Source organism: Rhea americana, unplaced genomic scaffold (assembly GCF_003343005.1).
Source record: "Rhea americana isolate MKP2758 unplaced genomic scaffold, rheAme1 scaffold_62, whole genome shotgun sequence".
Classification (NCBI taxonomy): domain Eukaryota; kingdom Metazoa; phylum Chordata; class Aves; order Rheiformes; family Rheidae; genus Rhea; species Rhea americana.
Window position 1 is genome coordinate 2,280,602 of NW_028186779.1, and position 24,870 is coordinate 2,305,471.

The 24,870-nt window shown below is 44.1% G+C and overlaps 1 protein-coding gene across 2 annotated transcripts in view; it reads left to right on the forward strand.

Moving 5' to 3' along the window:
• The window catches only part of EGFR (epidermal growth factor receptor), a 160,931-nt gene that overhangs the window by 126,562 nt on the left and 9,499 nt on the right, over window positions 1-24,870 (forward strand). For both annotated transcript variants that reach the window (XM_085320228.1, XM_085320229.1), the window contains exons 16-24: window positions 5,439-5,474; window positions 7,113-7,254; window positions 9,253-9,375; window positions 10,630-10,728; window positions 15,942-16,127; window positions 19,497-19,652; window positions 20,508-20,583; window positions 21,866-22,012; window positions 24,270-24,367. In XM_085320228.1, coding sequence (XP_085176354.1) covers window positions 5,439-5,474; window positions 7,113-7,254; window positions 9,253-9,375; window positions 10,630-10,728; window positions 15,942-16,127; window positions 19,497-19,652; window positions 20,508-20,583; window positions 21,866-22,012; window positions 24,270-24,367 — 1,063 coding nt within the window. The remainder of the gene's footprint in view (window positions 1-5,438; window positions 5,475-7,112; window positions 7,255-9,252; window positions 9,376-10,629; window positions 10,729-15,941; window positions 16,128-19,496; window positions 19,653-20,507; window positions 20,584-21,865; window positions 22,013-24,269; window positions 24,368-24,870) is intronic.

Sequence of the window (24,870 nt, forward strand, 5' to 3'; positions counted from 1 at the left end):
AAAGAAAGAAAAAGAAAGAAAAAAGGAAAAATGTTTAAATGTTTTAGGGGATTTAAAACAGGTTTGTTTGTTTATTTCAAAAGGAAACTTCCTGGAATTTTACAAAACTCACCCGCTAGCCGTGCGCTGCTCTTTTCTTTTTTCCCCACCCGGCTGGGTGCTCAGCCCTGGGTTTCGGGGAGGGACGGCAGTGACCTCTGGTGGAGGCTGAGGTTGGGGGGCCCGCGCCAGTCCCACCGTGGGGTGCATTGCACCCTCACCCTCGATACGGATGGAGCGGTGTGAATGGCTGCTCCCGTTTCCCTCTGCAACTCGAATTTTTCCAGGAGAGAAACCCCGGTGGGGTGCCTCAGGCAAATAACAGTGATTTCCTGCTCTAGCCCCTGGTCTGTGTTTAAAGCCTTGCCTGCCTTAAATAAGAATTTAATCACTGGGAATCGCAGCAAACCCAACGCGGTTCTGCATATGGGCTGTTTTAAGCCTTTGTCTTTATTTGGGGGCATGGTGAAACTACTGCCTGTGATGAGCTGTATTTTACCTACGCGGCAATAAGTAACAGGGTTGCAGCCGTGTCCTCTGCTGGCTTCCTCCCTGCAAAGGACAGAGGTGYGCTGCGAGAGGTGTGGGGTTTGGGACCTGGTTGTTGGATGTTTTCAGAGGAGAAGACCTTCCTTTGATGTCTTTTCCCTCGCAGGCCTCTTCCCTATAGCCTGCAGGGTCTGCATGGCCCAAAAGCYTTCTGCAGTACGCCTAGGAGAGATGATTCCTCTCAGTCTAACCAGACCAACCTTCATCCTATCATGTATTCAGCTACTTCAGCTGCCAGGTCATTAAAATACAGCGAGCCCCTTCTTTCATGGCCATGAAGGGCTAAAACAGCGAGYGACTTCGAGTTTTACTACCCAGGTGACCTCAGGCTGACTTTGTCGTGTTCCTCGGCCATCACGCGGTGAATTCAGTGCTCAGTTTTTCAGACAGGCGCTGTAGCAGCAGTGTGGGTTTGCCATGATCTGCAGCGATTTCCCTGTGGTTCCCRACCATCGTGGGCAAGGCTTATCAGTGCTTCCTGTCACGCTTTCGATAACAACTGATCTCAGCTGAAAAGGGATCTTAATAACTTTGATCTTTATTAATGGCCTCAGTGACTGTAATCATTAGTCCCTACTGGTACCAGTTGGCCATGGCGAACCGATATCCTCCTTGTAACTGGCCACATGAGAATGTGGCTGATTATTTGAGTAGTGTAATCGGTAACCACATCTGAGCAGGGCTTTCAGCTGTGCGGCCGTGGTAGCAGGATCAAACGCTGAGCTCAAGTGACTGCAGACTTGGCGAACGTACTTTGCCAGACGTGCACGCAACTGCAAGCTATGCAGTGGCTTTCTGTGCATGAGAGAGAACTGCAGATCATTCAAAGTTCATCAGAAAAGTCAATTCCCGCTTGCCTAACAGTGGGTGGATGTACCAAGGGAGCAGGACGGATGTAGGCTAAGGAGAGAGTATTGAAAACTAGGGTTACTGAACATACTGACTGGCCCTGTTCAGGCTGCTGCCGTAGTGCGTCAAAAGAAACAGGCTGTACCCCTGAAGGGTTCAAGAGAGCCGGAGGAAGGTTGTTTTACTGTTTGTGTTTACCAGTAGGACATTTGAGGGCAAAGGTATTGAAAAGTATGGAGCCAGTGGCAGAAGCCAAATGTGGGAATGAGCAGTCCAGGGCAGCGTTTTCCCCGTGAAGGCCACCGATCAGTGCTGCCCGCTAACTGCTCTTCACACCTTTCCCTTGTTATGCCACGGGAACGCGATCGCTTCTAGCAGCAGTGGGTGGAGAACATCTGTCTCACAAGGTTTTGCATCCTTAAAAACCACGGTCTCAGCATTTCTGCACGACAAGAAACAATTTTGTTATTGCTGTCCCTGTCTAGAGCCCACAAGATCTTAGCGGCGTGATTAAGTGCGCTGACTTCAGCACCCGCACGAGTAGGGGTTTCCAGGATCTGACCCTTTGTTATGTRAAGAAGTTGCAAGTAAGCAGGAGTTTCCTTCCCAACCAAGCTTTCCATTTTTTACTTTAGGTGTGCTTACTGTAGTGCATCACTTTCTTTATATTGCTGTTGCGAACCTCATCTAGTCTGATTTTCTTTGCTGAGTCCCTAAGCGGTAGTTTGTTCAGCTTTCATTAGAAAACAGAAGGGAGGTAGCTGTCTCCTGTTCAGCTTAAATGGCTCCTTCTCTCTCATTTCCCTTGTAACTCGGGATTTTTGTGCCTGAACTTCCTTTTACTCTGCCTCTACTACAGCTGAGAAAATACACTCCATTTAAGAGAGATGTCCCAGAAGCCCTGGAATTACCTAGTTTATACCTCCTGCAACTAATGAAACGCAGTAGCGTGATTAATCTGCACCGTGTTCAGTGGTTTGGTTTTCCCATGTTGTTTTCCCAGAGCAGGAGAATTAAATTCAGTCATAGCCAGTGGGGTAGAATAGCAAGAAAGAGAGAAGGCAAAGCGGTAGTTAATAGTCCTGGGTCTCATGACTGACGCATCCTGCCTCCAAAATCCCTGCCAACCCTATGTGTCTTGCCATCCTCCATGCTAAATGCCAGGGGATTTTAGGGTGGGTGGAAAGAAGGCAGTGGGGTCTGAGAGGGAAGTCTGCGGCAGYGTAGCACACATTCATCGCCTTCATCACGTTTTGAAGGTTAATGAGAAAGAAAGGGCAGAGGAAAGTTCTTGTAAGGCTTTAAAAAGCCCAATGGTTTTCCATTTCTTTTATGACTCTGAAGTAACTTAGGCTGTTACAGTCTGAGTCCCCTCTGAAAGGCCATAAATCATAGCAACCTGGCTGTATTACATCAAATTAGGAACTGCGGGTCRTGGAGGAAGTCGTTAAAATCTTGATGGATTTCAGAAATAAATAGCTGTGTCTACACTGAGACAAGTAATATTTATGCAGACAGATGAAATGCTGAGTTCAGGATGCGATAGTTTCAGGGACTGTACACAGTGCTAACTTTCCAGTAAGGGGATGATAGAGAAATATTTCAGGGRCTGAGACTGCTATTAGATTCCATCTAATATATCCATAAGATCTTGAGGCAGTTTATAATACAAGGTCCCATTTCTCATTTTAGTTTCTGTAAGCAGCAGAAGAAAAACGATTCAGGAATGGAAAAAGCTATTGTTTAGATTCCATAAAACCTGGGTTACTTATGTTGGGTGTCGTCCTAAAATTCCACATTGAGAAAGATGGTTATATTTAGTCTCAGATGGATATTTGTCATAGGCTTTGTTTCTTCTTTGACTTGTGAAATGAATCAGAAAATCACATGGGATTTGAGAAGCACAAGCTGATCTATCATCTTCTTCCCAAACACCTTTTAACTTTATCCCACTAGGCTTGGTATTGATGGATTTGTGTGGGAAATAATTTTTAAAAATCTCTTCTTCTGCCTCCACTTTCTAATCTAGAAAAATAACTGGTTGGTGATTCCTCAGACTGTAGATATTATCCCCTTGGACAACTTTTTTGCTGTAAGAGGTTTTGCCATCATAAAGTGGCATGGCAGACCAGAATTTTTGGAAAGAGGTCATTGAAAGCACCACAGTCACATTTTGGATTACTGTGATCTCTTCTGAATTCACATCTTAGTTGGAAGAAGCTACACGCATGCTTTGCTGTATTAGCATATAGAAGTTCATATAGAGGTGTGTTGGGTTGAAGTCTTGGGTCCTAGATCAATTCTCTATTAAATGCCCAAAGAGAGAGGCCTGTTGCAAAGTTAGACACATCTCCTGAGACCACGATCAACCTTGTATTCAGCTATACATGTGCAGGCTCTTTGTGCTTAGTTACTAAACTGAGCAAACAAAACAAACTGTAGGCAGAAAGAAAATGCTAACAAAGCTAGGAGGCCGGGATCCGGGAACCGGTATGCACAATGCTTCCAGCACGCTGAGGACACCAGGATGCACATTCTTGCATGGGAGCCCAGTGAACTCACAAGACCTTCCAGATGCTGGGTCTTGGAGCACTCTGTTGGCCCAGAAACAAGGCAAATACACGAGGGAAGATCAGAGTAAAGAAAACAAACAAACAAACAAAAAACAATTAAAATGAGTAGTAGCTTCCCCTCTTCCTCCCCCAGACCTTGTTCAAGTTGTGGGATAAAATCTGCAACTCCACCTGCCATTTTGAAATTTGTCTGGTTCCTCCTCTCGGTGAGAGGAAATTCAGAACATGTTTCCTGGTGTGGGCTCACTCCTCAGCCCGCAGTTGACCTCCTCAGGAGCTGCTTAGGGATGCTACATTTTCTTTAAGTCAGAGCAGGGAGCGGATACCACAAAGTGGACTTTCCTTCTCACCGTGCTCTGCTTTTCAGAGGTGATGTAATCCCTTCTGTAATGCTCTCCTTCCTCGGCAGGCACTACAGAGACCACAGTTCCCATGAAGAGCATACATCTCATGGCCCAGCAACACACGGGGAGTGCGTGGGGCCTCTCGTGCCCATTACAACATCAAATACACATAGTCACTGTATTTTCACGTGCGTTGCTTTTTGCTTCAGGCTGACAAAATGAATTTAGGGCATTTTAAACTCAAATGGAGCCTGAATGATTTGCTAGGAGTGTTCCTGGCTCTCTAGATAACCCTCATACTGTAGCATGAAGGCCGCAGCACGATTCAATCAAATGCCAGTAATGTAAGCTCTCAGGTTCTGAATTCAAAATATTGGGGTCACATACCAAAAGACTATAGCCAAAGGGAGGTGCTATCAAATCCTATTTTCTGATGGGAGCACGTGTTTGCTACTGACATTTTCTATTGCAATGGAAAGTCCAGAAATTGTAATCTTTTACTGAGCCGAGAAACAAGGATTATGCAGATGCACTAGCGCGTTTCCACATAGCCTTTTACTCTTATATAGGGAATTACTTTCAAGGAGGGGTCACTTTTGTCTTCAGCTGCAATCAGCCCTGAGCTTCCATGCTAAGACAAGTGTCCGCGCAGAGCAACATCACTGGCTGCCCTGCAGCTCTCCCTGTGGCCAGCTATTTTGTGCAGCCTCGGGGTGGGAAAGAACAGATTGGTTGTTCTGGAGCTGATGGACGGGACAGCGCATGCAGAAACTGCAGATATATTTGAAAAAAGAAGCAGAGAATCCAGGATCTATTTGAATTTTGTGTCTCTTATATTTTCCCTCCATTCTGTCACATCACAGAAAGATGTTTTAAAATATTTTTTTTCAACTGAGTGTGCAGCATAACTGCCTCTAGATAAAATGTTCTGGAGCAAGGCTATTGATCATACAGAGTGTATGATCGTTATAAATAACTGTGTTGATACTCAGGCTGCTCTAAAACACAGACTTTTCATCAGAAGCATTCTTCTTAGTATGTATGCCAGAGCTAATGCACGTGTAATATTCGTTTGTTTTTACAGGTGCAAAGGGCCAGGTCTTGAAGGCTGTCCAAATGGGTGAGTATTTTACCTGTTATAATTAATGATAGAGTTAGAAAGAATGYGTGCATGTTTGCTTTTCTGTGCTGTTCGCTGCAAGGCCAGGCCTAAAGCTAAGGCTTCAGATCTGCATAGAGAAGTGACAGATGAGTGCAGGCTCAGACCTATACAAATGACTAAAGAATTGAGAAATGTTCCAGATCACAAAAGACTCCAAAAACTTACTCTGCATAGTTTGTCAGAAGGAAGCTTAAGGTGACACCTGAGATCTGTCAATGGAGAACAAAAGGAGGAGTGGCAAAAAGAAAGGATAATCAGCTAGAGGCAGAGCGAGAGATGTTTAGGGTTGATATGGTTACATACATTACCTGAGACTCATCTCAGAAACCCAGAGGGTCTCTTCCAGCCCTTCCTCTGTGCATAGACGTATATTCACTCTTCACTCTAGATCCTACTTCGCATCACTTGACCTTTATGACTTGCTCAAGGTCATGCAACAAATGAACAGGGCTTCTCTGACTAAGAAGCAGGGAATCATCTTCTGGCCATCAAGTCATGCTATAACAAGACAAATTCAGCCTAGACATACTGTTAAAAAGTAACTTCTATTGGTAATCTCTGGGAYAGCTTATAAAGAGTTGTGATGGATTCTCTAAATACAGACCAAAAGACAACCTTGGAAAGAAGTTTTTTAATTTCCACTTAAATTCAAAATGAACTAGCCACTAACAAACAAGCAGGCAGCAATCTGTATTTGCAACATGGATAGTTCACACATTACCTGACCTCAGACATTTGGTCTAGGGAAGGAGGGCAGATTRTCTGAAGTGCAGCGTGACCCATGCAAGCATCAGGGCCCCTCTGTAATGATGGTGTCAGCCTTGCTGACGGCTCTTGCGACTGCATATGCCTTCTTGGTATTGGCTTCCTTTCCATGCACTGCTTGTATCCGATGCTCTGCATGCAGGAGTATAGAGGCATCATCAATTTGATGCTGGTGCACCCAGCAGGTTTGACAGAGAGAGAAGAAATCCCTTTGCAGAGTGAGAAGTCTCTGCTGCGAGAATCAGCCCCAGTTTTGAGTCTGAGGGAAGAGCAAAGATTTGTAGAAGCAGATTATGCACCAAACATCAATACTGAGCACCAGAAGAAAAATCCTGAAATGAGGGAGGAGGTGGTAGGAGAAGATTTCATCCTCCTCTCTCTCTGCCTACCTGGATATATGAGCAAGCACTTCTCTGCAACGCACAGTTCCTGCCACGTGGAATTTTTAAAAAGAAATAAAAGTGCTTTGACTTATTAAAGGGAACTTTACAGGTACAGGACTAAAGTGCAAACTCAGCAGAGCAAACAGCACAAAAATGATAGGTGCAAAACACTATGCAGAAACAATATGCAGAGGGAGGAGGAGATGGCTGAACAAYGGAGGAGAAATCCTCTGTTGTTTAGAAAAAAAAAGAAACTTTGGATGAGGAACTTAAAAATACAGATACTGAAGGTATTTGACACATCAGACAGGCTTAACTGGATGTCCAGATCCTATGTTTGATCATCACCTGATGCTTCATTCAACCTTCATAGTTTTTTTTTTCTTTTTTTTTTTTAATCTTACGCTGCAATGTTTTTTCCCTGTCCGCACCCTCTCCTGTCTTCCAGCTCCAAAATCCCGTCTATCGCGGCTGGCGTTGTTGGAGGTCTCCTGTGCCTGGTCGTGGTCGGCTTGGGCATCGGCCTGTACTTGCGGCGGCGCCACATCGTGCGAAAGCGCACCCTGCGCCGGCTGCTGCAGGAGCGGGAGGTGAGCGCTGCGACCGCGGCCGAAACGCCCCGGCCGGCTTCTCACAGCGGTGCTTTCTGGCCTCCTGGCACCAGCAAGTTAAGGCACYGCGGTTCTGCTTTGTAACTCGATAAGCCCCTGGGTTGGCTGGCACAGGGTTTGCYGTGCTGGTCGGAAAAGAGGCAACTGTGCGCGTAACACCTTCTCACTTAATCTCAAGTCTGATCTCCATGGATATAATTTTCAAAAGCTTTAGGGGATTTAGAGGACTAAACCTCGATGAAAATCACTGAGATTGTCTACTCAGGGAAAAGACTAAGCCTTGAGGGTGAGGTATATTGCATTTGCTCTTCTGTACTAGCTTGCTCTGTATATCCTCAATATTGAATCATTTCTCACTCCAGACAAGCCTTCAGGCTGCTGTGGCAACCTGGGCACTTTTGAAAATTTTACCCCCTTTTGCATCTGAGTCTGATGAGAAAAATGAGAGAGAAAGGATAGCAATGAAAGGAATGGAGGAAGTTTTTGTGCTTGGTTTTGTTTTGTTTTCAACATCCCCGTAAGGGTTACAAAGCCATTAAATTTAACCCTGCCCTTAATTATCTCCTGCCACCATGTCTCACTCTGAGGTCCTATTGCGTGTTGAAGCTGGGGCTGAGCCRTGATGGTAGAAGTCACGCTGCAGGTGCAGCCCAGGCAGTGCTAGCCTGAAAGTTTAATTAAACTGTGTCATTCCTCACATGCATCACTGTCCTGAAGGGAGCACTCTCTTCCCTGCAGGCCACTGCAAAGTGAATGATTCACCCTGTGGGGCGTGAGGGAGGTTTCTACGCTGCTTTTTATTTTCTGCATGGTACAGGTTTTGTGCGTATTACAGAGTCACCTTCTGGGTACCTCACTTATGAAACTGCAAAATTCATTATCCTGGATCAAAGCCACTCGCTTGTAACGAGTCCTCTTCTCTTTCCAGTTCAGCTTTAGCAAATAGCTAGCAAACTGTATTTAGCATTCCACTGAAAGCCCAGTTCCAGCTTCCTTCTGTGCTCCCCGGCTTTGCAGAGTCGAGTGGTGAAAGCCTCCCAGCTGCCTTGCTTTTTGATACCTTACCTAACAATATTATACTGTAGTCTGTAGTTACAACAGCAGAGTTCAGTCTGCATTCAGCTCGTACTGTTCCCTTTTGTACTCATCAAAATGAGGATATTTCATCACAGCAGAAGGGCTGCTGGCACRCTAAGATCAGGTTGTATCTAGCCAAATATGGTCTTACTTGTCAAAGGAAAGGTAAAAGAAAGTGACTGAGGGAAAAAGCTGACTTAAATATCAAAAATGCCTTAAACGACCGTATTTGGAGAGTATTAGTGCAGTTTGCATTAGGTAAAATATTGCAATAAAGCTTAGATCAAATGTTAAGAACACCACTACTCTATTTTAATATTGTGTTTTGTGTTGATGAAAGATTTGTGCTCAGAGCTTAAATTGCTGTTTGCARTCCCTGTGGTCTGGGAGAGCCACCTCCAGGCCCATGGGAATTTCATCTAGTTAAACCTGAAAGGTTGGAGGTGATTCCTGCATATTATTGAGAAGATTTTTGTAATTTATTCACCAGTTCAAAAAATTAATCTTATTTAGGATCTGTGGTAATTGTTCTTCATGGCATGYGTTTCGAGGCTTTGAAGTTTCCGTCTTATTTGAACAGTCGTACTCCTTGTTTTTCCTTCGAGACACCCATAGCCATGCCCAATTCCATCCCGTGTTACAGACATGGGGAGGAATGGTATCACAGAGCTCATTTTTGATCGATTTTACATCTGCAGTAGCTCTACGGAGCGCAGTTTGGAGCGACTCCAGGTATTTGTTGTTGTAAGTCGGGAGCGGAGCTGCCCTCACATAAACTTGGTGTTGGCTAAACTGTGCCTGATTTCAAGCAAAGGAGTTGCTGCTGGCGCGCGGCGTGCTGCTTGCTTGCTTCCTGCAACCGGCTGCCCTGCTAACAGCTTCTTCTGCCGTCCCCACCAGCTCGTCGAACCTCTGACGCCCAGTGGGGAGGCACCGAACCAGGCTCATCTGAGAATTTTAAAGGAAACGGAATTTAAAAAGGTCAAAGTTTTAGGCTCTGGAGCTTTTGGCACTGTTTATAAGGTAAGATCGCCGTGTTTCCTTTCCTTGTTTCTTCCTGCTCCCACGTGCAGAAACCACCCAAGCAAAGCGTGACCTGGTTGTTGAGAACACGGTTGTAACTTTTTTTGTTAGCTTTCGTAGTATGTGTGTGTCGAGCTGGTAGGAGGACTACTAAATCATCATTATTTGATGTATGAATCAGCATATGATGATAAAATGCAAAGTTTTACATAAGATGTACCTGAGCCATACTGCTGGGCCTGGGACAAAGATCTCTGTTTAAAAACTGCTGCAACCACTTGTGTCCTGATGTGAATATTAAGAAAAGAAGAAATTGCACTCTGGTCAGCTCAATGCTAAGCAATTTCGCTGCCTGGTTTGGAGTCTTGTTTCTATAGTCCTCAGTCACTCTTCCTCTGTCAAGCAGACTGACTCAGGTGTGTAGAAAAGAGTCTATGCGCGTTCATGTGTGTAGTTCCACAGGCTTGTTTTTTCTTCTTTTTGTTTGTTAATGCTTTAMATTTCTTCTTCACCATCTTTGTGTATTCTTCCCATTCAACTTACATGTCTCAGGCTTCTTTTTTTTTTTTTTATTGCCAGTACTACTGAAATATAAGCTGTAGATCCGTGTGTTTGCTTACAAAGCTCTACGTTTTGGAGCAGGCTTCTGTATGTGGATAGGAACGGCACGGGCACAAATGCCACTGACCTCTGCAAATGCGCGCTGGCGCTGCTAGGTGCTTCGGCAGAGCCTCCTCACAGCACCACGTGCTTCCTCTGCCTCCTAACTGAGCACCAAAGCAGCCGGACATAAACATACCTGCCGCCGTAAACATTTAGGGCTGGAGGATTTGGGCAGGATCGTTGCCATCTCGTTTCCTATGAAAAAATCCCAATTCTTTTCATGTCACAGTTTATAATTTGGAAGTGGCAAGGTTTTGCACGTGCAGTTGCCATGATGCTTAGCATTAATAAGGTTTCCATCCACACAGATTGCTTTTTGTGCATCTTTGGGGCTATTTATACAGGTAAGGTAATGAACATGGTTTTTAAATATACATAGTAAAGACAACTGAAAGAGGCATGGTACTCCGTTAATGCCTGCAAGACACAATGGTTGTTCTATATTACTTGCTTTATTTTTATTATCTGCTTTGCTCAGAATATTTAGTTCTACTCGGAAAATGTAAAATGCAGATGTAAAATGCAGATGTAATTGTGAGAATTAAAATAYTGGATGGGAACCTGAGTAACTCTTTGTACTTCTTTTCATAGGGACTTTGGATCCCAGAAGGGGAGAAGGTTAAAATTCCTGTTGCTATTAAAGAGTTGAGAGAGGCTACATCGCCCAAAGCCAACAAGGAAATACTTGATGTAAGTTTTYGTGGGTTTTTTTTGCCAAGTTTGTCAGTGATCTCTGAATTGCCCTCTTGAACAGCAGGCTAGATTTCAGGACGTGTGTGGGAAGAAATACTTAGCACCTCAAACCCAATTCTCCATACAGAAGCATTGTGCTGCTTTGCAGCCGTTGCACAATTGTCTTTGAAGTGTGTTTCTGTCTTCAGTGAAGCCCCTTGTTCACAGACCAAATACTAAATTTTATATTCGGTGGGCAGGAACTGGCATGTAAGGAGAGGTCAAAACCATACATTTACAGCCAAGATCGTTTGCTTTATTGAGAGCTTTCAGGCCTTACACTATGGCATTCATTGCYGTTATGGCAGCACAAATGGAAACGGTAAAAACAATATCTGATAATCTAATCCTTACATTGCAGATTGTCTTAAGTTAATTGCTTGGTTACATAGGATTAAATTCATTATAAAATCAGAAGAACAGGCACCAGCTGTCTGGTTTCTCTGCCATGAACAATGAGAAATTATATGCCTGCATGAAAGAGATGCAGGAATTTTTATTTTCTTCCTTGGATATACCTCGTCACCTCCAAAAAATGAAGGGARAAGGTACATGACGCTATTGTTTCTGTGTTTTCAGGAGGACAGAGATCAGCAGTTCTCAAACAGAGCTGGCCTGTGTTAGCACCCCATGACACTTCCCAGGAGTTGCCTACAACCACGCTCCTAGGCAGCTCACTGTACCATATACTGCTTTACCTGGCCACAGGAGGCTGGAAGATGGGCTCCCAAATTTTCTCTGTTGGCTTCTGGGACCAATTTAACTACAGTTAATCATCCCTTGCTTTCAGGATCAGGATYRCGGCTGAACCCAGCCTGTGTGTGTACACGTGCCAGTGTTTGACTGGTGTAGATGTATGTGCACRTGCATATGTATATGCATCCTACTGTCCTCCACCAAGGTTTAAAAATGTGTAAATTTGCAGCAAAGGAGCCAGAATCCCAGATCCAAAGCTCCTTGGGCTTGGAGAACAGTCAGGATTGTCTAAAAATCTGAACTCTGTCCTAACATCTTAATCCATATAACATAAAACACTGAGGATATATATTTATATATGGGGAAAGAAGAATGCTGAGAGTGCAGACACGAGCGCTCAGTTGTTCAGCGTAGCTTCATTTGAGCCTTCCGGCACTTCTGTGCTGTGATTCAGTCCTTAGGGACATGAAACACGTGGCTTGTATGAGTCCTGCTCAGCCCTCGGAGCCCTGAGCTGAAGCCTCGCTGGTCGCTCTGGAGGWCTGAGCAGCACAGGGACGTCCCAAGGCAATGGAGGTTACGGCAGACAGATGAAATCCCGAGAGGAGGTTCKTGCTGTTCCCAAGTGAACATGTCTAGTGATGCTTGTTCACAGGGACATCCCTGGCGTGTGCCAGTTCTACCTGCAAATTGTGAGTCTGTTCCACAGCTTGAAATGATAGGCACTGCTAGACAAATACATGAATCCTTCAGTCATGGGGAAAACTACATGTATTTTTTTATTTGCRATTTTTTTTTTCTTAATCTAGAAGGTAGACAGGGAGGTAGAAAAGCTCCTCTCAAAAGGCTCAAGTTGACCAAGATTTTAACAAAAAGCCAAGTCTCGCAGAGAGAAGTGACAGGATGAATGGCTACTGATGATAATAAGGCACACTGGAATTTTCAAGTCACCTTAAAGAAACAGTTTTYTTCTATTATATTACTCTATTTTAACAGATTGTGTCTTATGTACCTTACAATGTGATACAAGTGTTTCAACAATGCAAAATAAGTAGTCCAGCTCAGGACAAGTACATGAAGCAAAAGCTGTCCTGATTTTAATTAGTTAATTATGAGCCAGCTGCATGTTTACAAATGCCACCCAAGTATTTTTTCTCTAAAAGGCAGGCACAAACTCTGCGGTCATACTGCATAGCCCTGCTGCAAGGAAACCTGTCGCTAAAGGAAAACTCGGTGACGTTGTCAATGCATAGACTTTCTCCAAACCCCTTGGCCTGCCAGCGCAGAAGCACGGAGAAGGGGTTGCCCCTCTAGCATAACCCCATGGAGATGAATACCGCGCTCGCCCTTGAGCTCAGGATAAAACACAAGTGTGCGTAGACCCTTTGCCTCCCAACCTGGTTCAGACTTTCCCTGGTTTCCTCATACACATGCACAGGACCCTGGTGATTACTKTCCCTCACCTTCTAGCTTTACACAGTCTGCAAAATAACAAGGCTACTGAAGCTGATGTAAGCAGTGGTGAGAAGAATAACACAGACTTCATAAAGGATGCTTTGGACTTAACTGGATTAAATTCATGTATATTGAAGTCCTGTTCAATCAGGTTAATTATCAGGTCTACAGTATTGCATCCTGCCTTGAGCAGATCGAGATATTCCCATGGGAGGGGCCAGGAGATGCACGGAGTGTACACGTATGCTTTTCTGGGATATCAGAGTACTTTCTGTATCATATCTCCACATTATCTTTTTTTCTCCATGGAAGTAGAATACTTAAGAAAAGGTCTTGCTRTTTTCAGTTTGTTCATTTTTTAGATGATTTGGTTGATGGAATTTGTTCCRTATTGCAGAGGAAAAGAAAACCTGCAGAAAGAGGGAAAGAAGTTGGAGGGGGAGGGGAACACCGAAATCTCATTTCAAAAAAAAATTTTCCTCCACTACCAACTTCCCAAGCTTGCTGAAACCGCAGAAATACTACTGTCCAAGCAAGGGTCATTTGTCTTGCAGAAGCACGCGGGGCATAGAGCAAGTCAAACAACTTTAGTTCATGTAATCCAGGCGAGCTCTTTGGCTTTATTAGGGTAGGGCTAATTCAGAAGATTGTTGTTGAATGCCACACATACTTGGAGCAGGTCGGAGCGTACCGCTGAGATTTCCAAGATAAACAGTCGAAACAAAGGCCCGCTTCAATGTCTCAGGCTGTGCAGAGGGACCCACGGCGGCACAGCGGGTCCCTTCTGCTTGCCGCCTGTTTTACTTTGCCGTATCGATCGTGCCGGGCGGTGCGAGACCTCGGAGGCGCTGCGTGCAGGCAGGCTCACGCCGCTCCGCCGGCTCCCGGCTTCTCAGCCCCTGCGTGGGCTGCGCAGCACGTGGGCAGGGGCAACAGCTCCGAGGCTGCAGATTCTTCCCTCTGCTGAAATTAATACAAGATGGGTCTGGATCCCAACAGGAAACAGTGCAAGGAGCAGAGGCTCCTCATCGGTATGATTGCCCGGTTTTGCAGCAATTGAGGAGAGGAAGTCTCTGCTTGCAACTGAGCGTCTTTAAGTAGGCTCGAAAGAGTCTAAAAAACCCTGCCAGAAATATCTACCTCATTTATCAGCATGTTGTATTCTTGCTTTGTCTTTTCTGAAGCTAACCTACAGAATCAGTGCTATCCTTGACAGAGGATTGCTTTTCAATTAGCTGTTCCAGTGATTCRGTAGGCTGAGGAGCCCTTATCTGGTCCTGCTGAAGATGTTCTTTAATCCGGCTGCCCAGAAGCCTCTCTCATCCCATAGGCTCTAAAACAAAGAAACCAAAAGCAGAACAAGCACCTCAGAAGCAAATGCCTAGTGTCTCAGCATTACATCACATTTTGCTTAGGCTGGCACATCAAAACAATACCAAGAGCAGAAAGTGTTGCTTAAGAATTAAGGATGTTTATTTCTTGAACGTCATTGCTTTAATATCTTTTATTTAATAATAGTTCTTACCAGCTGCATAGCTATGTGACATCTACGGAAAGCTTTTTAGATGATGAGTAAAATGCTATGGTATTTTATTTCTTAAGCTCTTATAAAGTGCAAATCTGCTCCTTCCCCTGTCACAGTAGTGTTTTGATTTTTGTTTTACATTTCTTTGGGCTGCTTGCCTAATGCTGAATTGTCAAAGGATGATTAGTTGGTGTCACTCCAGATGCTGGGCTAAAATGCTGGCCTGAAACCTCACTGCATGGAAAAATTCCCATTTATTTCCTGTTGTGTTCATTTTCATTTAAATAGCTTTAGAAGATAACTAAAAGTGAAATACTGTAAATCCRGCACAAAGTTAGTGACAGAACTTCAAATCTGATTCTTTTTTTCCCCATTGGTATTCATTTTTGAGCTGGCACTTGATAGAGGATGGCAATATATATATATATAGGTATCAATTTTAATTCCGGAAGTAGTTTTTGCATGCAAAAATCCTTAAGTATGGGGGCTTTTTCCCTGCATGTTCAGGGGTGCACTCACAGTTCATGGAACATACTGCACTAGCCCCTGGAGGGGTTTCTTTCTTCCCTTAACTGCAGAAAAAGCGCAGAGAGAGGTACCTTGGGTACCTTCGATGGGTGCCTAAAGGGACACAGAAGGAACCCAGGTTCCTCATAGACTGATGAAATGCAACCCCCAAATTCCTATTGACTAAAGGATTTACTAAACACAAGCTCCCTCATTTTAAGAAACTCAGAAATACCTTTTTGATATTGTTTATCTTGCTATGTGGCTCTGAAACAGCTTCTCCAATTAGGGACAATATTTTCACCAGTGTTCCTTGAAGTAAGATGGGTATTCAGGCTTCTCACRAGGTGAACTGATTCTTAACCTGTTTGGTGTGGCTTTTCAAGAGACACAGCTTCTTTGACCAGGTTGTTCCTCTGTCTGTCAGTCTCATCCTAACTGACAACTTTTGACCTTTTGGTCAGTAGTAACCTTGACAGAAGCCTTAAAAAAAGGAGGAGGCAGGAATCTCAAAAATACTGAATTCCAATCAATTTTGTGGAAAAAAAAAAATCGAAGGAAAAAAGCCACATGACACAAAATGTTCCTAAGTTTTGTTGCCCTTCCAATTACAGGTTCAAAATACCAAACTACGATCAGCTTCCACTGATGTTGAACTTAGTAGTTTCTCTTAGATCTCTCAAGGTTTTTGCCCCCAGAAATAAATGTCAGGCATTTTCTCGGTGTACCAAAAGTGGGAGACGGAGTCTTCTGCTGCCACCTGAAGCAATGCTTCACGTTCAAAGTCTGGACCTTCCACCAAGTGGAAGAAACTTTGTCCACTGAATGGGAAATAACACTTTCACATGTCATGTGAGGCACGTTGTTTGCATATAGTATTTCAGTAAGCTGTTAAGCAATAAACTTATTTTATACTGCCCCCAAATGTTTCTGTCACTCACCAGGGAGTGTTTCACATTGCTTTCTTCCTTCCTTCCTTTCTTCTCAGGAAGCTTATGTGATGGCTAGTGTTGACAATCCTCATGTTTGCCGCTTGCTGGGGATCTGCCTCACTTCCACTGTTCAGCTCATCACGCAGCTGATGCCGTATGGCTGCCTCCTCGATTACATCCGCGAGCACAAGGACAACATCGGCTCCCAGTAYCTTCTCAACTGGTGTGTGCAGATCGCAAAGGTACGCTGGCCAGCCGTCGCTCGGAAAAGGCTAAAACAGACTCCAACAAGGAGTGCATTTGGTTAGCTACCTGTCTCTGCAGGTCTTCATATTTCACCACCCCCTGTGGTTCCTAGAGGGTTTTATACGTGGCAGGAAATTGTTACTTTATTTAAAACATTTTACCATTTTCAAGCAACAGCAAAAACCTTAACTTTTTGAAATGCTCCTGGGCAGGGTATACTCGCTGGCATGTCCATGTCCAAACCAAACATTCAGAAATAAAATGGCTGTGCTACAATGAATCTGTGACAGAGAAAGCAATAGAGTTGGGCAATTCTGATTCTTGAATTTCTTTGGGCCGTGCCCCAGAGCAGACGGGGAAACTGTCGAATACTCCCTGTTTTGTCTCTTGAGAGTAATGACCCCCATTTTTCAGGCTGAAATCTCTGAGGCCTGGAGACTGGAACTGCTCATTGATAAATACCAGCTCAGGTCTGCTGCAGGTTGGGTGGAACTGAAAGACGTTTGGGCACTGTAGGACTGTTCCACAATCTATATGCACTGAATTGGTGCACATACTCTAATTATAATGGCCAAAATACAAAAGGAGCTAAAGGAGAAGAGTAGCAAAGGAGATGATAGAACTACTGTTGCCAGCCCCTAGCAGGAATATTCTGTGCTTGAATTATGGTTAGGTATTTGCAAGCATGGCAGAATGGGGCAAAAAAAATAGCTGCAGTTCGCATGAGATTTACTGTATGAGATAGCAATACCTGCAAAGCCTGGGTCCTTTAATGGCACTCATTTCTGGGATACCAGTCTGTAAGTTAACCACACACTTAGAGCCTTATCGGTACCTGGAGACCAAGTACAGCAAGCTTGCCTGGCTGTGGCTTGCTTTTAGGAAACATGCTGAAGACCTCAGAAATGTGTCTACCAAAAGAATACAGAGCACATCTCAGGGTATCTTTTACAGCACACGCCACAACAAGTRAATTTTTATCTTTCTATCCACCTGTGATGTGAACTGCTGATATTCTGACTCTCTTTTGCTGTCTTGTTTTGACATCCGTTACCGCTCTGAGCTTCACTCCCTCCGTAGGAAGCTCTGGCAGCTGCATTTCCCTTCTTCTCTTCCTCATTAATTTTTAAAGTGGCGAAGTGGGTCCCTAAAGCGAACCTTGGGGCGTTGCGTTTGTTGTGCGCTTGCCTGAAATGTTGCCATTCACAATTGTTGGCCTCTGCTTGATTTTTTCGTGTCAGTTCAACGTTCACCCGTAGCAACTTCCAGCCTCTGCAGTGCCGCTTGACCTTCACCGTACGCCTTTGTGTTGCTCCGCACTGAAGTTCTCCTCAAAGCRCTCATAAATAATGCGCGTGGCTTTTTCCCACCAGTGTGTCCAGTATTGTGACTATAATGAGGTCATGCCCAATTTTTTTACTTTCTCTGACTCTTTAAAACTGTATTTTTTGGCGGTRGCAGGGGAGAATCGAAGGAAATACATTTGTGTCTGGTAACTAACCAGCAGGAGAATAGTTCCCAGAGAAATTTGGTTTTGTTTCTGTTTTTGCGGCTTTGAAATAATTTTTCTTTGTATCATTTATAAACCTTACTTTTCACTGAGGCACAGACTTATGTCTTTCAGACAAAATGTTAGAACAGAAAGCACATACGCTCCATGTGCAGAAACATTGTCCAGTAACTCTTTGAACACATTAGTTCCACGCTTAATGATCAAAAATGGTTTAAATCCCAAGCCTGCACACAATTATAGGTCTGCTGAACTTTCGGCATGAGCAGTTCAGTATCTTCTGTGTACAGTTATACATGTGCACAAGTGTTTTAGCTACCCGAGTCTTAAATATCTTAATGTGAAACTGATACTCTGCCTTTCAGCAGCTTTGAGTCTTAACCAGCCTCTGCAGCACTACATGTTTAGCAGGAAGTTTTTTTGTTCTACAGGGCTAAGTTGAGTGGKTTTTTTTTAACATAGTCTGTTTTCTGTCAGCGGCTCAGGATTTTTTTATCAGAAGCTCTGCTCATTAAAGATATATTTATATAATTAAATTCATGCTCATAGTGGCCTTGTGCCAGTTTGTTTGGGTGGTTTGTTTTGGCAACATCCAAAACAAACTCATTGCATGGGTGAAGCTCTGCTCAGGAGCTTCAGGGAGGATTTGATGGTGGTCCRGGTTAACAGTGGGCTCGGGAAGAGGGTGGAAGAGCACTATTCCCTCCAGTGCTCTGTCATCACATTAATAGGATCATATTGTTGTTAATTTTGTAGGCTAGAAGTACTTTTTTGCTAACAACTCGCTCTTCAGAAACGTACAAACAAATRAACCACCACCAGCAGAAACCTATCAGCTGGGAATAATTGTGGTTTTTAGAAAGGATCTTGCAGGAAACTTAGAAATCCTGAACTTTTGATTTCATACATGAAGAGATTGGAGTTGAGGGAAAGGAGAATAATCTCTGTGGTCAGCAATGGAGATGTTGGGTTCATGCCTTAAAAGTCCAACCAGCACAATTAACCRTTTTATCTGTCTGAGAGCTCTGCAGTCACTCTGGAGAAAAGTCTTACCCTTCCTGCAGCAGCAGCTGTATCGAAGGAGCACGTATGCAACGGCAAATGTAGTCTAACCAGGGGAGGTAGTGAAACTGGTAGAACTCRCCTTTTCAAGCAGAACTTGMAAATAGATGCAACTCTGAACTCTGCCATAAAGGAWTTTTTTTATTTTTTATTTCCTTTTACYACCTCTGCAGAGGGCTGCCTAATTTTTAGCAGTTACAAGTCAGAGTGAACTGTAACGAGACACAAAATCAGCAGCTCCGAATGATTAATTCCCTTTCGCTTGAACTCTTCTCCCAGGCCAGTAACGTCAAAGTACTCCCTGTGCGCAGGAAGTCAGCTTGTATGCATGCCCAAGGTGCTAGTTAAATTCTGTGCTGTGCTCTCCTCCAGCCACTGGGGCTGCACGAGTTTAGCAGGAAGCTGGATTTGTCCCCTTGTTTGAAAGCCCTATCCTGCATTTCTGTTTTGTGGGTGAAATCCCAAAGGAACTGCATCCCCTGCTACACCAGCTGCAAAACTGTCCCTTTTTTCTCCATCATGCCACTGGAATACAGGCCCGCAAAAAAGTTCCTGCAGGGGCAATACCACAGGCATCAACTTCTCCATGTGTAAGTCTTCACTCTGCAATAAGCATCATGTAATTCGAAACAGCTACTCTGGGGTTTCTTTTGGAAAGAGGCGTAGGTTACCGCATGTTTATGGCAGCGCGTGTGCAGTTACAACAGAGCAGCCAGAATTTGGTAACTTGACTGTGTGTCAAAAGCCCCAGGCGTGCTCGTGAGATGCCCACCCGGAGTATGTCGTATTGCAGGGAATGAACTACTTGGAGGAACGCCGCTTGGTGCACCGTGATCTCGCCGCCAGGAACGTCCTGGTTAAAACGCCTCAACACGTGAAAATTACGGACTTCGGGCTGGCGAAACTGCTTGGYGCCGATGAGAAAGAGTATCACGCGGAGGGAGGCAAGGTAAAACGCGCCAGTGAGCGAACCGCTGCGGGCTCCTTGGGACAGAGGTGTTTGTGCGTCCACGCGAGGCTTTATTTGAAAAACAGGAAAGCTGGAGTGGGGTTTTCAAAGGGCTCAGCTGCAGTCGCAGCTTGCTGTCTTTGAAGCCTGYGGGAGTCCTCTGAATTCAGCCGAAGCAGCGTCAGGCCAGGGTGACTGCAGCGGGAGCAGAGGTAGCAGAGCAACGCATGCTTTTGAAATTCCCACCCAGAATGTCTGGGAAAAAAACAAGATTATTTAAAAAACATAAAGCATGCCTGAATTCGCCAGTGTAGCCAACACCAATAACGTTGTGTCGTTTATGAAGAGAAAGGGAATGCTGTATATTTATAGGAGAAGAAAGACCTGTCAGACTTGGTTCAACATGCCTTCATGTTGTACTACGTGCTGATGGAGGGAATGTGTCCTGCTGAGAAATTAAGGAGAAGCTGCTTGTGAATACTGCAGAAACCATAAATGGAAACCATATGAGCACAGATGAGTCTTCGTCATACAGCCTAGGATTGTGTTTGTGTCTTGTTATGATACGACAACATTAAAAAAGAGCAACTTGACTGTTAAAAGATATTGCAAAACTAACTTATTAGAGAAGTTTCTAATAAGCTGAATATTGCACAAGTTCCCAGGTTCAGCATAGGAAATGAAAACAATAATAAAGGGCTTAGACAATTGCCTGCTCTTTCCCTTAGATACTTATGTTGTTAATTTTTTTTCCCCCTTCTGCAACCAAACTACTGGTTTAAACACCACCTGGTGGTAAATATTGCTAATAAATTTTGGGTTAGTGTGATGTGGCTTATTTGTAAATCTTCCTAGGTTCCTATTAAATGGATGGCCTTGGAGTCAATTTTACACCGGATCTACACTCATCAAAGTGATGTCTGGAGTTATGGTGAGTCTAACAACATAGTTGTAATTCTTGTGCGTGCGTTAGAACAACTGCAGGATTTGCTAGTGCCTCCACACAGCTTATTCCCTTTTTTCTTCCTAGAGAGATTAAACATTAATAATGGGCCAAAATTGCCTGTTTAACAAAAGTAAAATTCCCATGAAATTGAATGCTAGTGAGGGGTAAGGTGATTTGCAGAATATGTTTTACCACCAGGAGCCCTTTCCTGAAAGGAGCTGCAGGTAGGAGATTATGCTGCGTTTGCTGAAGTTCTGATGCTTTTCTTCAGCACCTTAGTGTGAAATAGGTATAACTGGACTGACAATAAAGCCACRTAACTAGAGAAAAGACTTAAAACCACCAGCCGTGCTGCCTGTCAGTGTAACTCTGCTGTCTTCAGCGGCACTACTTCAGGTGAGGACACAAACTTGTCTTGTTGCAGTGGTCAGGGCTTTAGCCTAAAGTCGTTACCTGCCTGTGCTTCAGTGCAAGAGCGTCAGCAGGATGTATGCAATCCCAGCATACCGGAGAGGACACCGTTAAAAGGGAAGTGAACCAATAACCTCCTTAGAGGATTCATTTTATGGTATGGTTCATAAGCCAATCTCAAAGAAAGAATAGTATAAAGGAAACTTTTCAGAGCAACTTATTCCATAATTTCCACTCATGCTCTCTTATATTCCTGGAAAATACTTAGTGCAGATGGTCAGGTCCCATGTCTTTTTAGACAAAATAGTCTTTGGTCCTGCTGATCCATTTATGTTTCTTGGCATCCAAAATCCTGTTTTGTATCCTAAGCTGCCAGACAGTCATAACAGCTACATGGCAGAAGACATGGTATGTCCGCAAAAGACATGGAGGCAGTTGGTTTAGAAAACTTTCAAAAACTGCCGTTGCTCATCTCCAAAGAGATTGTTTTAAACATAAAGACAACTTCCATTTTTAAACCACTTCCTAGGCAGGAGGCACAAGTTGGCAACCTGTATTTCCCTTCTGTGAGGCTGGGAAGTTTGATGGCTATTCAACACCAATGTATTAGTTGAGAATAAAAAACTTTAAGTAAATCACGATGATTACTACCTGTTTTATTTGTTTGTCTCTCATTAAAGTTGTGGCAGAAAATGCTTTTCCAGGATGGAGCCCTGGCAGTTTAATGTCTTGGCAAACCCTTGTCGCTCTGAAAGACACACTCTTACTCCCTATCTCCCACCGCAGTCCGCGCCTGGGCCAAGCACCCCAGCTCCTGCGATAATCTCCCTCACTGTCTCCTTTTTCCACCTTGCAGGTGTGACAGTTTGGGAGCTCATGACATTTGGGTCCAAGCCGTACGATGGGATCCCTGCCAGCGAAATTTCCTCTGTCTTGGAGAARGGCGAGCGTTTGCCTCAGCCACCTATCTGTACCATCGATGTGTATATGATCATGGTCAAATGTGAGTTCAGTGCATTTTGCATGCAGTCCAATAAGGCCAATTGCTTTAGTTGTGTTGCATTTATATATGCTGTACTCTTGATGCTTACATGGAGACATTATTACATGACAAGAGTGGTGACACTGGAGTCGGTTCCAGCACCTCGTATTTCCATCAGGAGCTCAGGATTTCGTTTTGCTAGTCACTAATTCAGCCAAATAACAGAGTCACAACAGGTTTTCACTATTCACACTGCTGACTGATAATGTCACTTATTTCAAACCGAGTGAGACTGTTAAGGCATATAAATTGGCATAACACCATCCCTTCTTCCTGATACCTGGTTTAATRTCTAGAAAAGGAAATTAATGCTGACTCCTCCTCCTCCAGGCTTGCCCTTACTTCGGTGATAGGCTTCCCCCAGCATTTGTACCCGCCGGTTACGTGCTCCCTTTGCTAACTGAAGGTGTGAGCAAAGACACCATAATAACAGCAGACACACAGGAAGGTCTTGAGTTCCTCAGTGCATCCCCATTCCYCCATCCCCAACCTCCCTTCCCCATTTCGGATGGCTCCCTTTCGGCGCACAGCTTCTGCAGTAAAGTAGCACAAGAGCTAGAGGGGTTATGAAGCGCYTTTTTGCCCTTGGCCACAGCAAAGGGCTTTGACACCCAAAATCTTGTCCCCTTTTCCCCTACGGCAGCTGCTCCAAAGTCAGATTATTATTTTGCTYCCCATATACATCTGCTGCCCCTTTGCATTAGCATTTCTGAGGACGCTTGTAGGCAGCCCACTAGGTGGCATTTGAAGACCTTCTCAGAGGACCCCTGCCTTAGGGGGTGATCGCCATGGGGACAGGCAGCCCCACATAGAGGAGAGCCTGATCCCGTTCTCCTGGGGTGGGGAGCAGGAACTGCCTCCGAACCTGCGCCACCTAACCTGGGACGTTCGCCTGGCGGGAGTGTCCAGACCCCAAACCACTGTCTGGGAAAACCCTCCCCTCGACTTAAAAGCAAGAGCATGGGAATCTGGGGGCTGATGCTTKCTTCTGCCGGAGGATTCATTTGCACATCTTTTGCTGCCCTGGTCACCCTGTGTTCACAGCTGCTGTCCTTGCTGAAGCAGAGCTGCTTTGCCTAAAGAAATACAGAACTGCCAGCCATCGCTTTTATAAGCAGAGAGTATAAATTGAAATGTTTTATTGCACTACAATTTTTTACTTTTTTTAATAATTATCTTTAAACATATGCAATTCAAAGATAAATTGAGAAGTAGTAGGTGCTACCTCTGCAGCAGCAGCAGTCTCCCGAATATTCCCCTCTGTCTAAAAGTGAGAGGAATTTCTTTAATTGGTAAGAACTGCATTGGAAAAATTTAGCAGGGGATCATATTGCCAGCGTGGCAAAAAGCCACTTGCACTGATGAGATTTTGTCTAAAGCAGATTTTAGATGACAYTTTATCATTTCATTTCTCCGGTACTGTGGATAGGCCATTTCTTATGAGTTGTCCTAGACACATTGAACTTAGCCTTYGTTATTTTTAATTTTCAATGCAAGAATCTCTAGATCAGCTGTTCTGTTAGCTGATACAAGAATGTCTGGCTTTTCTATCGTTGATCCACACTAAGCTGTAGGATTTGCTTTTGTTAAAGTCCATTTACTAGTTAAAGAGAGCTTAGATATAGTTAATCTTTCAGAATGTGCCCAGTTTGKTTTTTTTAGAATTTTAGAAGATATCTGGTACAAGGAATAGAAAAATAAAAATGTAGTTTTTGCTTTAGACTTCCCCTGATCTTATTAAGTGATGCAGCAAGGCATGGATGCTCCAGTCACAGCCAGTCCACCAAGGCCTGCTGAAGTTAGTTTGTTTCTCCTCCTTCAAAAGTTGTTTCAGAGCAGTTTTAATGTGAATTGATCCAAGCTGGTCACCCACTAGTTATCCTCAGGATTGGTGCCTTATTATTTTAGTGGGACCTGCCTGCCCAAGCTGAGGTTGGCCCTCAAGAGAGGGGACAGCCTCGCCTGAAGCTTCTCCAACCGTGGGGTTGAATTACCTTCTGCGTTCTTCCCGGACCGGCAAGGTGTTCATTTTAAATGCAGAAATTCACACTAGCTAGTGGCTGGTGTGAATTAACTGTATGGACCACTTGTGTGGTCAGCTGCTTTCTTTGTTCCATGTTTGATGCAGTTCTTTCAGCAGCTGGGTTTTGTTTTAAACTCGGCATTTAATTGCCAAGGTAACTTTATTTGTGCATTGCTTTCSCTGTTGTCTCTTCAGGCTGGATGATTGATGCYGACAGCCGTCCCAAGTTTCGTGAACTGATAGCAGAGTTTTCCAAAATGGCCCGTGACCCTCCACGCTATCTTGTTATACAGGTACTGAACCCAATATGGTAGGCAGGTGTCCAATAGGCATTTAAGATGATGCCCAAATCAATTAGTGGTGCATATAAAAATATACTCCTAGCCTGGTCAAAATACCAGGTTTTCCTCAATTGCTTAGCTACCCCATAAATGAAGCCCACATGGGCCCACAGCATGCATCAGATGCGTCTGTTCTCATGGTGTGCCTCCAGTTCCAGCAGAATCAATTTTTCTGCCTAGACCATTTCTGAGTGCTACAACGAATTCTTTAATACATTCGCATTTTCTTAAAACTGAAAGAGCCAGTATAAAAATGGCATAGCGAAATCTGACTGAGATGACAGAGTTTTACACTTCAGAGAATTAAAGCAGATCTGTTAAACTGTTTATCTCGCTGCCAGTGAAGGATTATTTCCTATTATGTGTTTGCTGAAATTCGATGTGGAAAGAAAAACAATTTGGGAAAATAAGAGCAGTTGCAGAATAGATCTTGAACATCTTCTCTGGCTTTGATG